The sequence below is a fragment of the Hemicordylus capensis genome, chromosome 4 (assembly GCF_027244095.1).
Source record: "Hemicordylus capensis ecotype Gifberg chromosome 4, rHemCap1.1.pri, whole genome shotgun sequence".
NCBI classification, from domain to species: domain Eukaryota; kingdom Metazoa; phylum Chordata; class Lepidosauria; order Squamata; family Cordylidae; genus Hemicordylus; species Hemicordylus capensis.
This window is the reverse complement of record NC_069660.1, coordinates 51,792,413-51,809,861: the sequence shown is the minus strand read 5'-3', so window position 1 is coordinate 51,809,861 and position 17,449 is coordinate 51,792,413. Positions and strand designations below refer to the sequence as shown.

Sequence of the window (17,449 nt, the reverse complement as noted above, 5' to 3'; positions counted from 1 at the left end):
AAACTCAAAAAGATTAATAACTTCTAAATGGCTGGGCAAAAAGCTCTGACATTTCACATGGTATTAAATACTTACAGTAATGTTATCACATGATGGCAGCATCAAGTGCGTGTTTTAATGAATTTAAAAAGTTGATTCTAGCACTGTTTAAGAGTGCCATGACTGCTTTGTTTCATAGCAGAAAGTTACAAAAAGTTCTGGAAATGAATCCCCCACTCAGTCCATCATTCAACCCTCATTTGGAGGAAACTGCCCCTTGCCTTCACATAAAGGGAGTACTAGCCCCAGTTTTGCATGCTATGTTATAATTCTAGAAAGGCCGAGCACAAAGTTCTCAAAATTCATATTGCAGTAGGACATGATGGTAGCATTACATGTACAGACATTCAAAGAGATCAATCCACCTGTTGCTTTAATATAAAAACAACAACAAAATCACTAAAATTCAACCGGTGGGCTGATCTCCCTGATCATCCACACTTTTAATGCTATCATCATGTAGGAACACCATGTAAAGATCCAGAGCTTACTGTATAGCCGTTCACAAGTTAATATTTTTTTGTTTCCCATTGACCCCATGGGGAAATTATGGTTTAAGTAGGAAATTTGGACACAGGTCCCCTAGTGGCAGCCCAAGTTCATTGCACATTTGTTCAATTGTAGATCTGCCTCGGTGCAAGTCTCAACATCATCCCAAAGCCCATAATTCTTTGTTTTGAACTTACCCAGAAGAGCAGAAATATTTACCATAATCCCAAACAAGCATCTTTCAGGGGGTGTTGTCCCTGCATCACTAAAAGAGAAATATATCATACTTGCATCATGCAGGGCAGAGTAAATCAAAGTAAGCTTTGAAATGAACAATATGACCTTTATTAAAGGCTGCAAAATTCTTTAACAGGAAGTACTGTAGCTGTTTGCCCAACACACCTGCTTTTCAGCATCAGCAATTCTGCATGGCTAAACTTCATTGACCTTAATATGATTCATATATACTTACAAAACACAAACTGCACTTTTAATGTTTAATCTGAATTTCATGCTAACACTGACTAGCACGGAAGACCTAAAATAAATCACTCCAGGGCCAGTAAAAGGCATTATGCTACATCAGATGGAAAATCCAAAGACTGCCTTAAAAGGTAGTGTGCCGTCAAGTCGATTTCGACTCCTGGCGCCCACAAAGCCCTGTGGTTTTCTTTTGGTAGAATACAGGAGGGGGTTTAACCATTGCCTCCTCCCACGCAGTATGAGATGATGCCTTTCAGCATCTTCCTATATCGCTGCTGCCTGATATAGGTGTTTCCCAAAGTCTGGGAAACATACCAGTGGGGATTCAAACCAGCAACCTTCTCTTGTTAGTCAAGCATTTCCCTGCTGTGCCACTTAAGGTGGCACACAGACTCCCTTACCATTGGGATAAAAGAAATAATAAGTTAAACATGATCATTTGTTGCCTTCTAATGTTGCCCAGAGTCCTTCTCAGTCTGAGACAGCCATCTCACTCTTCTTCTTGGTAGGGTTCCCCCTAAATCACTGCACAGTTGAGAGGTCTCAGCTTTGTGGATTTGTTTTAAACGGTTTTAGTTATGTTATATTTGTGGTAAACTGCCCAGTAATGCGGGTTTGGGGTGGTATACAAGTATACTAAATAAATAAAGGTAGCAAGATGAAGACGTGGGGTGATCAAGCAGTGGCATGCCAGGTGGCAGCATGTGTCTTGGTCTGTGGCCCACCTGTGTGCATGTACAGGCTCTGCCCTGCCCACTGGCCAGAGATGTACTGGGTGGCCTGGAGGTGGGGCTTATCAGGGGGACTAATAGGAGATCTCCTCTCTGGGCTTAGTCTATCCAAGCTGCCCTTCATGAAGCTGAAACTGAGGCAAGGAGAGGGCAGGCTGAGGCCAGAATGCAGGCACGGGTATCGTATCTTATCTTCACATCAGAGTCTTAAATTGGTTTATCTTTAAATTCATCTTTATTGCTAGTGTAAAAGCTATACTGGTTGCATAATGCATTTGATTTCTCTTCTATATTCAGTTGCACACAAATATAGAAGACTTCTGCACATATATTTACACATCGCTTTTAAGGCAAACCTCCCAAAATGGTTCACCTAAACACACGAACAGGCACACACACAATGGATTTTTGTATACACTATATAATGTGTTTTAAAAATAAAATCCTTCTGTTGCTGAAAGCATAAGCCAAAACATTAAACTAAAATGTTATCTCATCTCTATTGTCAGTCATACAAATGAATGAATGAATGAATGAATGAATAAATAAATAAATAAATAAGAATATGAGAGAGAGAGAAAGGAGCTATGTAGAAAAACAATACGTAGAAATGGGCAATTTCCTCAAATTACTTAGGATCACAGAATCATAGAGTTAGCCTTGTAAGATTTCTAGTCCAACCCCCTCTTAATATAGGGCTAGAAAACATTCCCAGGGAATCTGTTTGGCCTCTGCTTGAAGACCTCCAGTGAGGGGGAGTCGTTCCCCGCCCCAGGATGTTTTTCACCCCTCTGGATGTCCTGGACCACTCTGCAGCATGGTAAGGCACTTGGGGGGGGGGTAAAAACTGCAATTTTCAGCCATGTTGCACAGTCTGGGAACCTACCCACCCACCCCTGCCTGATTCCCATAGACCTAATGGCCCGTTATTTGTGGATTTGCTATCCATGTGTCCCACCATTGAATCGAACCCCTGTGAATAACGGGATTCTCCTGTATAGGATTACAGCAATATACTGAACCTCAGCAGGACTAGATTTGTTCAGGGCCTTGATGGTGACCATCTGGGAATCCCAGATATGTCTATGAGTTCTATGAGAAAATAAAGGCTGGATATGAATGTAACAACCAAGAAAGGACATCTTGCATCAAGCCCCAATTTAAAGCTGAGGAGTGAACCAGAAGGTGGAAAGCCCCACCCACAGATGTCTCAGCACAGATCTAATTGGTCTTTTTTTTTTTCCAGCTGGGAAAAATTTTGCACAAAGAGGAGAGGTCTTCTATGATACGAATAACAGGGTGATAGTGATGTATAGAAAGTAGAAGACTTACTGACCTGATGTAGGGCACCAAAGGGTCGACATGATGTAAGAGGACTGCAGTTATGTATGAAAACACAAGGGAAGCAGATGACCAAATGACGAGGGCTGAAGGCAAAAAACTCAGACCTTGCTGAAACCACCACATCTCAAACACATCTCCCAAATCCAAACACTACAAAGAATGAAGGGATACAAATCACATTCATGTAGTATCTTGTCTTAAAAAAACCCCTCTCCTCTCAAAAGTAACAAATTCGTTTCGTATGCTGTCTTTTTGCTTTCCTTTTAAAAACACACCCAGCAATTTGTGCAGACTGATCAGATTCCGTTTTATTTGTTATGCCAAGTTGCAATACCAGCTAAAAAAGAGGAAACAGAAAGTCATCTAGATGCCTTAAGACCATGACTCATTGTCCATATCTTTTTAGAGCTGGGGGAAATCATTAATTTACAATAGTGAAATTCTTCTCAGGGCATTCATTTCTTGATAACAATTTTGAAATAAAGGATTGCTGTGCTTTATCAATAATGCTCCCTATATACAGTATATATACAATATTGGGGGGGGGGTGTTAAATGGGATTTAAAGATATGGCAGGCACAATGGTTAAAGAATGTTCACCCTTTTTAAAATCTAAAGTGATCAAATGATTCAAAGTGGTTCAGCAACAAAAAAGTGCATTCTAAAATACAATCCAAAGGTTTTGGAAACGGTAAACTTTATTTCAGTCTGAATGAGCTCCATAGCCTCTGCCAATGGGAGTTTTTCTCCCTAGTCAAATAGCAGCTGTGGGGAGGGAAGTCCCAGCCAGGACTGCAGCAGGGAAAAGGGCTGATGTCCCCCACCCCTGCCCCACATAGCTGCATTTCAAATCAGGACTGAGTGCCTCCACATATTATTTAACAAAAAACCAAGTTGTTCTAGTAAGAACTAATCTGCTTACTTTCCTTTCACTATCCCTACAACTGCTCTAAATTTGGTCCAATTCACAAGTTAGCCTACTTGCGCCTCAAATGTTCACATGTCTGCCATTTTGAAGCAGGGTGGATGACATCATTACAGACTATGTCTTTGATCTGTCCCTACAGTTGTAGCAAATTCGGTTCAAATTGGTTAGGCGATCCACAAGTTAGACCTCTTGCTCCTCAAATGTTCACACATCTGCCATCTTGTATTGGGGTGAATAACATAATCATAAACTACATTACTGAGGTGCCCCTACAACAGTACTAGGTTTGCTTCATACTGGCCCAGGCATTGCAAAGTTGACAGGGACACACCAACTGGAATGCAGGCTAAAAATGAAGCACACTGCTGCATGGCATGTGCTAAAAGAAAAGTGTAGACAGATACTATAAGAGCAGTTTTCTTTTTACACATCTTATCAGCCTAATTCCATACTTACATATCAGTCCCATGTGAGCCTACCTGCCACTCGAGGTCATTAAACAGAGGCTTTGTTCTTGTGTCCCACTGCCATCCAAAGCACAGCCTTTTCAGCAGTAGCGCCCAGGCTGTGGAATGCCCTACCCTGGGAGGCCTGCTTGGCTTCATCTACATTGGCACATGTTGGCATTCCTATAGATTATTAAAATCTTTTTGATTCACCATGCATTTGGGATAGTTCATTCTTTCCCGTGCGATACTTGATCGCTGTTCTCAATTTTCACTGTGTTATTTGATTGAACATTTTCCTGTATCACTGCTTTGGGCTCTTTAAAGGAAGATCAGGGCTGGCTTAGGGAGGTGGCCAAACTGGTACCAGCCAAGGGCGCAGAGGTTTAGGGGCACCATCATGTTCCTCCCACCCCGCCGCACCAAAGAGAGTGCAAAGCCAAGCATGGAAAACAGTGCCCTCCCTCCTTCTGCTGTCAAAGTTCTGCCAGATTTCCCACAGGCGCTGCTGGGTGCGCCTCTGTCCTCAGCGCCGCCAGCTCCTGCTGGCTGCCATTCCCGGGGGCTGAGCATGAGAGGAGGTGCTCACTCACTCGCTTCTGCTGCTGTCACGTGGCCTCGACCACCTGGCTGCACCCCCACCCTCTGCCCAGAGCAGGTTCCTCCCTCCGCCCCCTCCTGGCTTGTGTGATACCACCGGTAGGGCAGCTCCGGAACCACCGCTGCGTTCTTGGACTGGGAGTCTGCCTCTCCCACGCCTGGAATGAATCGCAGGAGGAATCTGAGGGAAGTCAGGGAAACCTCACAGGAGTGTCTCTGAGCATCCCTCCGGAAGCGCATGCACACACGCAAAAACTGGGCCTGCTACTGTAGCTTGACAAACTCTCAGAGCTCATGGCAACCCCCAGTGCCTCTTTGCAGGTCAGAGGGACTGTCATGCCAAGGCGCTCAGATCCAGCTACAAGCTTCACACTGACCCCGCCACACACACAAGTTCTGCTGACCTTACTCCTGGGTGGCATGCGTGTGCCTGGGTTGTAGAGCAAAAGCACTCTTGCCGTGGCCGGGGGTTAAAAAAAGTTGGCTCTCTCTTGAAAGATAGCTCTCTTACAAGAGCAAGACCCCTACTGAAAATGACGACAGGAATGTGTGCGCTTTGGTGATGGTGTCAGGGCATGCGCACAAGTTGTAATTTCCAAAAGGCTGTGGCCAGAGTGGGAGAGCCAACATGGCAGCGGGGTGGGTGGGGGTGCCAAAATAAAATTGGCCAAGGACACCACAACTCCTTGAGCCGGCACTAAGGAAGATACACATAACAACAGAATACACTTTCTAAAATTGTATTGTTGGAAGCCCCAGGACCCCTTGGGGTCAAAGGAATGCAAGTAGTTCCATAAACAAATATTTTTAAAACTAGTTTATAAATAACCCCAATCTTGTTTAAAGCTTGTGCATCTGATCCTACTGTTTAACAAGTCTGTCTTTTTATTTAAAGCAATACAGAGCAATCACTCAACATTAACTTTTAAAATGTACAAAAAAATAGCTTATATTACAATTACCATTACAGCCAGCCAAACAAAGAGCAGATCAGCAGTGTAAAGCTAGATCTGGAATAAGGAAGTACTATTGTGACTAGGCGAGGAGGCCTCCCCCCAGCAGCAGGGGTGGGCAGAGCGGGTACCCATGATATCACAGGCTTGCGTCACTCTGCTCTAACTGCACAGACACACAAGAGCACCTTGCAGTTCTCAGAGGTCGTTGAGCCAGACTCACTCAGCGGGCACCCCTACTCTACTCGCCACTGCCATGGTGGTGGGTAGGAGGAGGCCTGCTCGCCTCACCCCCCACCTGTGCACATGGCAGCTAGAATATCAGCGGTTCGGCCTCATGGCGGGCGAGGGGGGGTGGGGCTCGCATCAGGGCAGTCCAGGCGCCCAGATTGCCTAGGTGTGCCACTGGGAAGAGCACCTGCATGCAAAAAGTTCCAAGTTCTCTCATCTCCAGATAGGGCTGGGAGACAGTCCTGCCTGCAACCTTGGAGAAGCTGCGGCCAGTCTGTGTAGACAATACTGAACTAGATGAACCAACGGTCTGACTCAGTACAAAACAGCTTCCTATATAGACGCTTATATACTGAAGTTCTTATGGATATCTATATACCACTTTGTCATGTATTTCACACCCCTGTGGGGGAGAGGGGTGTGCCAGCCGAGAACATATATTTTATCCCAGTCGGGCCTCTCATCCAACGAAGCAAATGCTTATGGTCCTAGGCTAAGCTAGACCAAGGATAGCCCAAGTAAGAAAGAAAATGGACTCATTTTCCCCCTAATATATTTTATCACAAAATGAAAAAGCAGCATCAGAACTCAATCACTGACACCAAGTCAAGGCACACACTTCAGTAGATCATTTCAGTTACAAAAAACCAGCAGCAAATGCAGTAAGCAAAACAATAAAAAACAAGCTCCAACATACAAAGTATTCTCCCACCCCCAGAGGGTCTCACTAAAGGAACAGCTTGAAGAGATGATATTTCCATCCATCCCAGATATCTCCAAAGCACATCAATATCCACTCAGACCTTTCCCTTCTGCTCCAACATGTTGTTTCACCTCCATTGCTGGAGATGAACGGTTAGTTTTAATCTTCTAGCTAAATCATTAAGCGAAGCAAGTCCGTTTTCCAAATCCAAAGTCCAGTTCCAAAATCAACAAGTAAGTGTTGAACAGAGCCAAATCGTTATCCAAATCAGAATCCATTTTCCAAATCCAAGGTCATAAACAGGGGCGGAGCCACCGTTGGGCCAACGGGTTCAAAGAACCCGGGCTGGTGGCCAATCAGGAGCCACGAGAGCGGCCCCAACACACACCCCGCGTCTGACGTCAGACGCGGGGGCGGTAGTTTAGCTCCCGAGCGGGGGCCGCGCGGCCCTTTCAGGAGCTAAGACTGGTGCTGCGTTCGCAGCACAGCCCAGAAGTGGCTCTTCCCTGCAGGGAAGAGCCGCTCCTGGGCTGCACTGCGAACGCAGCACCAGGCTTCGTCTAACTGCCGAAGAGGCCGCGCGGCCCCTTCAGCAGTTAAACTGCTGCAGCGATCCCGAACGGAGCCTCAAGGCTCCGTTCGGGAGCAAGACCACATCCTCGTGTCTGATGTCAGATGCGGGGGTGTGGCTATCCCCTGCGTCTGATGTCAGATGCAGGGGGCGGGGCTATCGAGGCGCCCGCCGCGGCTGCACAAAAGGGCCGCCGGCGGGCTAGCTACACCCCTGGTCATAAACAAGAGAAAAACTTTCTACTGAGGAGCTTACACTACGAGGTTTGAACACTTAGGCGGTCAAAGAGAAACTGAAAGGAGGATGCCCCAACCGCCACTCTTAACTATCTCAGCACAGCATGTGCAGGCGGTGTGGGGCGTCACAAGGAGCTACTCAGCCTACCCGCAAGGTCCTTGCGCAGGTGCAGTACCCATTCATTACGACTACAACGGATCACTTCCAGATCAAGAGTTACAGGTAAGCAACCTGGTTTTTGGGGGCCTTAGTTAAAGGGTTTCCCTCTCACTCTCCCTCCTCTCAATTCAGAACAAAAAGTCAAGTGCTGATGATCTCATTGCTCTGACTGGGAGGGCTAACCCTGCTAACTGAGCAAAGAGACTCCTTTTAAAGTGGTGATTCTTTTATATTTAGCAGAGGAAGAGCAACTGGCCCTCTCCAACCCCAGCACAGCATCCCTCCAGTGGCTGTTGCTGGTGTCTACTTTATGTTTCTTTTTAGATTATGAGCCCTTTGGAGACAGGGGACCATCTTATTTGTGAATTATTTATTTTTCTATGTAAACTGCTTTGAGAATTTTGTTGAAGAGTGGTATATATAAATATTTGTAGGAATAGTCATAGTAGAAGTGAAGGCCATAAACAGAGAGAATCACTAGAGAGGAGAGCTGGTCTTGTGGTAGCAGGCATGACTTGTCCCCTTAGCTAAGCAGGGTCTGCCCTGGTTACATATGAATGGGAGACTTGATGTGTGAGCACTGTAAGTTCCATCCCCTTAGGAGATGGAGCTGCTCTGGGAAGAGCAGAAGGTTTCAAATTCCCTCCCTGGCATCTCCAAGATAGGGCTGAGAGAGATACCTGCCTGCAACCTTGGAGAATCCTCTGTCAGTCTGTGTAGACCAGGGCTGCTCAACTTTGGCCCTCCTGCAGATGCTGGCCTACAATCCCCATAATCCCTGGCTATTGGCCACTGTGGCTGGGGATTATGGGAATTGTAGTTCATAAACAGCTGGGGGGCCTAAATTGAGCAGGCCTGGTGTAGACAATACTGAGCAAGATGGACCTATGGTCTGACTCAGTATATGGCAGCTTCCTATGTTCCACTTTTCTGTTCTCAGCAAAAACAGAGTCTCACACCAAGACTGCACAAAATGCCTCCCTGTCCATTTTGGACCAAACACCCACCAAAAATGGACCGCTCTCTATAACTTTTTGACAAAATATCCTCAAAGCGGTCCACATAGAAAAAGCAATAAGATGGACCTTGGTCTCAAAAGGGCTCACAATCTAAAGAGAAACACAAGGAAGACACCAGCAACAGCTACTGGAGGGACATTGTGCTAGGGCTGAAACAGGACAACTGCTCTCCCCATTAAATATAAGCAAGCCACCATTTTAAAAGCTGCCTCTTTCCCCAGTTATTTATTTATTTAACACATTTGTATACTGCCCAAAATGCAAGTCTCTAGCAAGGGAGGGTGCAACAGTAGCCAGAATGTTGGGGGGCAATATGCTAAATCATTGTAAACCGCTTAGAGAGCTTCCAGCTATAGAGCGGTATATAAATGTAAGTCCTATTGCTATTTTGTTGTAGATCCAGCTTGTAAAAGTCATAGTACTAATCATGATGCTATAACTCCAAATGGAGTCCAGTCTTATAAAAGAGGGCTTTTCTTAAACTTGGCCATCCCTTATTTATTATATTCATTACATTTGTATACTGCCACTCAGTGAATCTCACAGCAGTTTACAACAATGCAATACAAACATAATAAAATTCAATGTTGTAAACCATCTAGAGACTTCAGTAGTAGGCAGCATACAATTATACTAAACAAGCCGGTTCAGGACTATTAAGAACATTAAAACAAATTAAAACAATTAAAAGCTTCAACTAAAAGCCTGCTGAAAATATGCATTTTCAATGACTTCTTGAAGGTCACCAGAGATATTGAACCTTGTATCTCAGCAGGGAGCATGTTCTAAAGCTTAGAGAGAAGATCTGACCTCAAGTTGCCACCAGATTTGCTGGCAGCAACTGCAAGCAGACCTCCCCAGGTGATCACACTGAGCAGCAAGGAGTGTGTAGAAGGCAGCATAAACCTAAGAGTAGGCACAACCCTTAATCCTACATGTGTAATTTCCAAGTGTGTGCCATAGCTTGGTTGCTCATGCTCTAAAGCCCATCCTGCCCCTCACCTATTATGACACTGAAGGGTTTACAAAATCCAGAACTGGTGGGTTGTTCGTGTTCAGAGTCCTCAAGCACAGGGCAAACAGCAGGCAGTGCCTAGGCAGTGAAGCAAAGCCGCAGGCAGCAAGGTAGAAATGCAGCAAGAAATCAGGACCCAGGCAGCAAACAGGTCCTGGGCAACAAGCTAGATAGAGATCTAGGAGCTGTGCATAGGCTCTCTAAGGGATCTGCTGATCCAGTAAAGCTGCAGGTTTCACTGAGAGCCTTTATAGCCAGCAGAAGCCCCACCCTTCTTGGATTCCTCAGAAAGTCCTTCTCCCAAGGAGACCTCTTGCCTAGTTTACTCATCTTTACCCATCAGGGAGGAGTCCCCAGTCAGCCAGGTTTGCACTCCTTTGTCACCTCGCCACTTGAGCTCAGTCTGAGTCCGGCATCCTCCCACAGCAACAGAGGAGACTTGAGGGAAGGGGACGAGGCCCTATAGGTGTTGCCAAGGTCCTAGAGATTCAGGATTCTTCTGCTAGTGTGGTTGGCTCTGGCTGCCCCAGTGCTGTCAATTCCAGAAGGCCATCATCTGGGGATGGGATCTGGGCTGACACAGATTCCTCCAAGGAAGGGGATGAAGCCCATCTGGGGATGCCAATTTCCAGACTCCTCTGTTGGTGTGATTGGTTCTGGCTGCCCTGGTGCTGCCAGTTCCCATGGACAGTAATCTGAGGCTGGGATCTGGGCTGATGTGGAGTCCTCTCCTGCCCTGAACTTGCTCTTGGAGTCAGTGCCAGAATGAACCCTCACACTCCATCCTCATATACAAAATTACCTCAGATATTTAACTGGCTTTAATTGCCTTAAATTAAGCACTGTTGTTTTCAGTGGATGAACAGCTCCTCTAGGCCTTGCTGACACTGCTCCTCTAAATGTCTGCATGCCAGTGTGCATGTTTTTGATATTCCCACCTCAGTTCTTTCCATCTTCTGCAAGCTGGAGGAGCAGGCGTCACTGTGGAACCACATCAATGGGCGAGTCAGTGGGGAGATGACTGGCCAACAAGTTGGAGATTTAATTTATTTCCCAGATTTGTAGACCATCCCAAACTTCTGTCTCATCATCCAGATCCAGCTAGAAGGTGGTGGCATTAGGGGCTGCCCAGGCAATGACATCTGCTTGGGCTCCATGATGCTGGAGCAGATGTCAGGCCTGGCCACCAGCATCTACCACAGCTTCAAGTGCCTGACCCACTGCTACAACATCACCAAGCCTGAGCAGTGCTCATCACCTGGGTAGCCCCCGACACCACCATCCACAAAGTGGAGTCGAGCCCTCAGCTGTGGGAGGGCTGAGGAAACAGGTCACGGAGGTGAGAGCCATGCTGCCACCTTGGGGATCAGACTCCTGCAGCCAATGTGCCTCCAACCCCTACAGAAAGGCAGAGGGAGGGAGACGAGGCCTGGAGTGTGACTGCATGCAATTTCCTAGGAAAATAAAGGGTTGGATCTACAGAAGCATGAGTGGAATGGCACTCATGCAAAAGACTTGCCCATCCTCTCCTTCCCAATTCAGCCCATGCACATTTCAAAAAGCTGCTCCTGAAGGTTGGAGGATATTTCAGTATGCTATGGAATGTGGTATAGAGGGGCTGGGTTGCAGGGAGGAGGGAAGAAGTGGCAAAAATCAGGCCAGGGCACCTTGCCTGAACATCCTTCTGCTCACACTTCTCTGAACCTAGCCCTGTGTATATGGCTATATGGCAACATTATAGAGAAATGCATATGCAAAAGCATGTGCTATAATAAAAGGTAAAGTTGTGTCATCAAGTCGATTTCAACTCCTGGTTTTCTTTGGTAGAATACAGGAGGGGTTTACCATTGCCTCCTGCCACGCAGTATAAGATGATGCCTTTCAGCATCTTCCTATATCGCTGTTGCCCAATATAGGTTCCCATGGTCTGGGAAACATACCAGTGGGGATTCAAACCAGCAACCTCTTGCTCCCTAGGCCAGGGTTTCTTAACCTTGGGCCCCCAGATGTAGTTGGCCTACAACTTCCAGAATCCTACGCTGCAATGGCTTTTGCTTGGGGATTATGGGAGTTGTAGTCCAACAACATCTGGGGTCCCAAGGTTAAGAAACCCTGCCCTAGGCAATTTACTTCCTTGCTGCATCATTAGGTCGCTATATGTTATAATATACAGCTGTTAATCTTTAAGATGCTACAAGACTCTTCACTGCTCTAGCATACACATAGCTAGTATGTACAGAACTGGCACACATCATAGGCTTGGAGTCTGGACTGGACTGAGAACAAGACTTTTCATATTTGGATTTCTCATGTACCTGGCTTTATCTCTCTGTCCACCCTCATTTTAAAACACAGAGAAGTGTAAAGTTAATAGATAGCTAATAATTTTGTCCTCAACCAGATCCTGAGAACTGAGCCCTGCTAAGTGAAAAAGATGTAGTGAATGCGTATGGGGATTTACACAGGAGTAGCTGGGCATTTCCAGCTGTAGCTCCTTTTTGCTCAAAGAGTCTTTGCATTTATCAACTCGCTGTTCACTTTGCTTACTTCTTCCATGATGGAATTTTGCAGATCCACCTGCTGGCCATTTGCAGGAAATCCATGATGAAAATTAAACTACACTTTTTAAGTTGTCTTTAAAAATATAAGCAGATAAATGTAAAGACTGTGCAAAGGAAAGCTGCGTAATGTGAAAAGAGAGTCGATATGCAAAAACCTTTCATTTACTGTATTTTTCTATCTGGAAATCCCCTTTGTGGACTTTGGATGAATTAATCACCACTCCCTCTCCCCTCAGATCCTTCCCAGCAGCTGCCCTTTAGCCCCTGAATTCCCATTGTTTTGCCAAATGTGTGCAGTTTAGTCCTTTTATATTCTTATGAATCCCCTACCCTACAGGGTCCATACAAGTATGAAATGTGGGGGGAGAGAGTATTGTGCACTGGCTCCTTGGAGAAAAGGCAGGCTAAAAATAAAAGTAAATATAAAAGAACAGCTTCATCCCCTGAGGGGAATATCTTGCAGTGCTCACACATCAAGTCTCCCATTCATATGCAACCAGGGCAGACCCTGCTTAGCTACGGGGACAAGTCATGCTTGCTACCACAAGACCAGCTCTCCTCTCCTAAACTCTGAGCACTGAATCCATGAAAGTATAATTTTTAATGCTACGGCTTCTTCTTAAAACCTGCAGAACTCTTATGCTCTCCTAATTTTCAAACTGGGAATCTTAGACAGCACTGAATGGTCTTGATAATTCAACACAAGTGCAGAAAAACATACAACGTGATATTAGGATCAAAATTCAGTTTGCTCAGAACCTCAGCTTTCATTTAAAAGGTTTCTTGTCTTTATGACTGTTTATTTATTTATTTTAATCTCTCTCTCTCTCTCTTTATCTATCTTAGAGGGGAAGGCGACTAGCTAACAGCACTATTCATGAGCTCCTGCTTTAAATCTGAACTTCTCTTCACTGGAGCTGACATTCACTAGCAAAACTACGCAAACCTCAACCATGACAAATAAAAGCAAGAGGGGGAAAATAGGAACAGCCCTAAAGACCAATTGGCCAAGGCAGGGAAGCAGATGAGGATCAACTCCTACCTTCCCACCCATGGAGCCATGAGTACAACCTTCACACTCCTTATCAAGAACAGATTTACAGCCCTGCACACAAGAACCCACCCTCACCCCACAAGGAGTCTGCTACAAGGGAGACATTGTACATCAGGGATCTTCTTCGCTATCTAAGAACTCCAGCTTGGAAAACTCCCTGGAGCAGAGAGACCCAGATGTCTCTGAGGCCACTCCTACTAAAATATTTAGGAGACACAAGTTTACTTACAGCAGAAATGGTCATACAAATTTTAGTAGATAGGCTCAGGCATGCCTTTGATGCCTTGGTTGGCCGGATAGATGATCTCCAATTAGGAATTTACAGAGGGAGTGTAATCCTGTTGGTCCTTTTGGATCTCTCGGTGGCTTTTGATACTATTGACCATAGTATCCTTCTGGAACGTCTGCGGGGATTTGGGGCGGGAGGCACTGCTTTGCAGTGGTTAAGAACACATAAGAACAGCCCTGCTGGGTCAGGCCCAAGGCCCATCTAGTCCAGCATCCTGTTGCACACAGTGGCTCAACAGATGCCACTGGAAGCCTACAGGCAGGAGTTGAGGGCATGCCCTCTCTCTTTCGGTTACCCCCCTGCTACTGTTAAACCAAGGCTGTTAAACGAAGGCTGGCGCTGCTTTCGCAGTGCAGCCCTTTAACTCTGGAAGGGGCCGCGCAGCCCCTTCGGCATTTAAGTTAAGGACCTTTTGCAGGGAAGAGCTGCTCCTGGCTGGTGCTGTAAACACGTGGCCCCTTCAGGAGTTAAAAGGCTGCCGCTGCTTTTGCAATGCAGCCCAGGAGCAGCTCTTCCCTTTACATTGTTGAATCTAATGTCAGATGCGGGGGCGTGTCAGGGCCACGAGACGTGGCCCCTGATTGGTTGGCAGCCCGGGTTCTTTGAACCCGTTGGCCCAACGGTGGCTCCGCCCCTGCCTCTGAGGCTGGAGGTGGCCTATAGCCCTCCGACTAGTAGCTGATGATAGACCTCTCCTCCATGAAGTTATCCAAACCCCTCTTAAAGCCAATTCCACAAGCTGATTATGCGTTGTATGAAAAAGTACTCCTGTTTGTTGGTCCTAGATTTCCTGGCAATCAATTTCATGGGATGACCCCTGGTTCTAGTGTTATGTGAGAGGGAGAAGAGTTTCTCTCTATTTTATTTATTTATTTATCAAATGTATACCCCGCCCAAACTTACGTCAGGAGTAGAGATATAAAGCTGAGTATCATCAGCACTTTGATGAAAACTTATCCCAAACCAACGGATGACCAGGCTCAACGGCTTCATGTAGATGTTAAAGAGAATGGGAGCAACAACCAAGCCCGGTGGAAACCCACAAGAAAGGGGCCAGGGTGCAAAACACTCACCCCCAATCGACACTGACTGGAATTGCCCAATGAGATAGAACCAGAACCACTGAAGAATAGTGCCCCCAAGGCCCAGCCCACTAAAGCGTTCCAGGAGGACAGCATGGTCAATGGTATCGAAAGCCACTGAGAGATCAAGAAGAACCAAGAGAGGTGTGCTTCTCCCATCAACGTTACAATAAAGGTCATCCAACAGGGCAACATATGCTGTTTCAGTGCTGTGTGCTGCAGCCTGAAACCCGACTGGCAAGGCATATTAAAAGATTTAAACTTTCAATATAAATAGTAGGAAACTCTGTCTCTGCACATCCTAGGAATTCTACAGGGCAGATGTCACTCGCTGTTGATTCTCCTCCCCTTTCCATCAAGATGTCAACTAAGCTGCTATTCATTCATTAATCTACAAAGAAAAGTAGATTAATGCCTCAAAGGTAAAACTTTCTTACCAAGAAACATGTTTAGTGCTGAGAAAGCCAGTGTCAAGATCGATAAGACTGCAGATCGAAGCAGAGTGATGGCTCTAGCCTATAAGAGCGTGGAGACAGATTCTTCTGAAGCAGACATCTGATTACAAACTCGAGGCTGAAAATTAGGAGACACTAAAGCATTTACTGTGACAAACAAAGGCATATTGAGAATGGAACTTTCCTCTTCTATAATACAGGAAAAGGGAGGGGCATTGCTCAAATCACCAGACTAGGGCAAAAGAGAGCCACTTGGATCAAACCAGCCTTCATTTCTTTTAGCCGTGAGGGGCAACAAGAATAGCTGTAGTTGCTATTTATTTTACAGACAGGGCTCCTGTGTCTTTAACAGCTGCATACACAACAGCCAGATACCTCACAAGGAAACTGGTCTCCGCAAGGAACTAAGGTGATGGGGAAACAGTATCCGTTGAAATCCAACCTGCCACGTAGCCGTTAAAAGCACGAAGTCTCCCTCAAGGCGGGAACGAAAAAGTTTTCAATTAGCAATAATCGCGCCTCGGATTAACCTCACTGGCTCAAGTTGATAAAGTAGCAGTCCTTCCTTGGCACTGGTGATTTTGAGTGCCAAATGAGTAGTTAGCCAGCCTGCATGCGACCCGCCTGAGAGACAGAAAGAGAGGAGCCAGCTCCGTCCCTTTCGCTGCTGGCACCTGAAATGACCCCGTCCTTTTTTGCCAGCAAAGTACACACTGCAACTCGATCCGCCCAAGCGAGGTCAACAGGAGGATCAAATTTACCGTCTCGCTCTCTCCCGCATCTCTCCACAGCCGCTCCTCCGACCACGGTCGCCTCCCCACTGACAGACGGTCTGGTTGGGTCGGGACGAAACAAATCAGAGCTACATGCGCGCGCAGGCGCGCGCCTCTGCTTACTCGCTCTTTCTCAGCCGGCCGCACAGTACACGCACTTCCAACTAAGCAACTCAGTCTCAGGCCAATCATTCTCCCGCGCATGCGCGCTTACTACCACCCGCCGAGGCGCGCTCCCCGCGACATTTGGTTGTCTTTTTCGGTCGCGCGCCTTCCCTAAGCAACCACTGCCTGGCCTTGTTTACGGCAGTGGCAAAAGGGACGTAAAAGCGCCGCCTGGGCGAGGAGGCTGGTTGAGGTAAATGCCGGGTGTTCTCAGTGCGCTTCAGGGTGATGGGCTCGGAGTGTGGGGAGGTGGGGCGGCAGCGGCGCGTCTCCCCCAGGCTCAGTGGAGGGGCCAGCCAGTGTGAGTCGTCTCCTCACCCGACAGGGGTTCCCCGCCAAGAGGGACCGCCGGGGCTTTCTCCGCTGAGCCTGCGGGCTCCGTCCGTCCTGCGTATGAGTCAGCCGCGGGGAGGTTGGACGGAGGAGGGGGGTTGTGCGGTGTGGATCTCCTCGCTCGGGATGCCTTTGCCGCTGGCTCTCTCCTCGCCCTCCGCCCCCGAGGGTGACGCGTAGCAGCTCCTGGCGTCGGAGAAAGGGCTGCCGCAGTCCGTGTCCTGCCGGTCAGTCCTGAGAACGGTGTAATCGGAGCGGGCGATTTTTGAGTGCCAGCCCAGTCCAAACACACACACACACACCCTCCCCGCTGCGCACCTCCTGGCCGCGTGCACACGCGCGCGCCAGAGTTAGTTTCTGCCAGGGGTACTACTGGGGGTGACCGGTGGCTCAGGATAAGGCTCGGCTGCACTTCGCTCTCGGGACAGGAGTTGTCGAAGGGGCTCCCTTGGGATTAAGTCGGACCCTGGCTGGGGCCGTCCAACTCCGGGCTCTCCTCTCTTGACTGGCAGCGGCCCTCCAAGGACTCGGGCAGAGGTTTTTCCTCGGCCTTGTTATCTTTTTAACCAGAGACTAAGCTTAAAACTTTGGACCTTGTAGATATGCAGAGCGTTTGCTGCGCCACTAGATTATGATCCTAGTCTAGTGCCCAGTCCTGGATTGCTGTGCTGCTCCCCCATGCCAATTATAGTATGATGCTCTCACTTTCTTGGCATCGAGACTTCTTCATTGCTTTTCCCTGGAGTGTCTTCTGTCCTGATCACCTGAGGGAGTGTCGTGATGTTTGTT

The 17,449-nt window shown here is 47.1% G+C and overlaps 2 protein-coding genes across 9 annotated transcripts in view; one reads left to right on the top strand and one right to left on the bottom strand.

Moving 5' to 3' along the window:
* DRAM2 (DNA damage regulated autophagy modulator 2) overlaps positions 1–16,950 on the bottom strand; it is a 35,147-nt gene extending 18,197 nt beyond the window's left edge. Inside the window, exons 1-5 of one of the 7 annotated variants that reach the window (XM_053243378.1) lie at positions 16,646–16,950; positions 15,372–15,507; positions 4,494–4,643; positions 3,079–3,236; positions 726–793 (exon numbers count right to left, since the gene is read on the bottom strand). In XM_053243378.1, the coding sequence (XP_053099353.1) occupies positions 726–793; positions 3,079–3,236; positions 4,494–4,619 (352 nt within the window). In that variant the 5' untranslated portion in view covers positions 4,620–4,643; positions 15,372–15,507; positions 16,646–16,950. Of the gene's footprint in view, positions 1–725; positions 794–3,078; positions 3,237–4,493; positions 4,644–9,935; positions 10,179–15,371; positions 15,508–15,831; positions 16,083–16,150; positions 16,393–16,645 lie in introns of those variants that run through there. The other 6 variants (XM_053243377.1, XM_053243379.1, XM_053243380.1 and 3 more) reach the window with 6 other exon arrangements.
* CEPT1 (choline/ethanolamine phosphotransferase 1) overlaps positions 16,390–17,449 on the top strand; it is a 39,568-nt gene continuing 38,508 nt past the window's right edge. Inside the window, exon 1 of one of the 2 annotated variants that reach the window (XM_053243372.1) lies at positions 16,390–16,520. The gene's annotated coding sequence lies outside the window, so the exon portion shown is untranslated. The remainder of the gene's footprint in view (positions 16,521–17,449) is intronic. The other variant, XM_053243371.1, reaches the window with a different exon arrangement.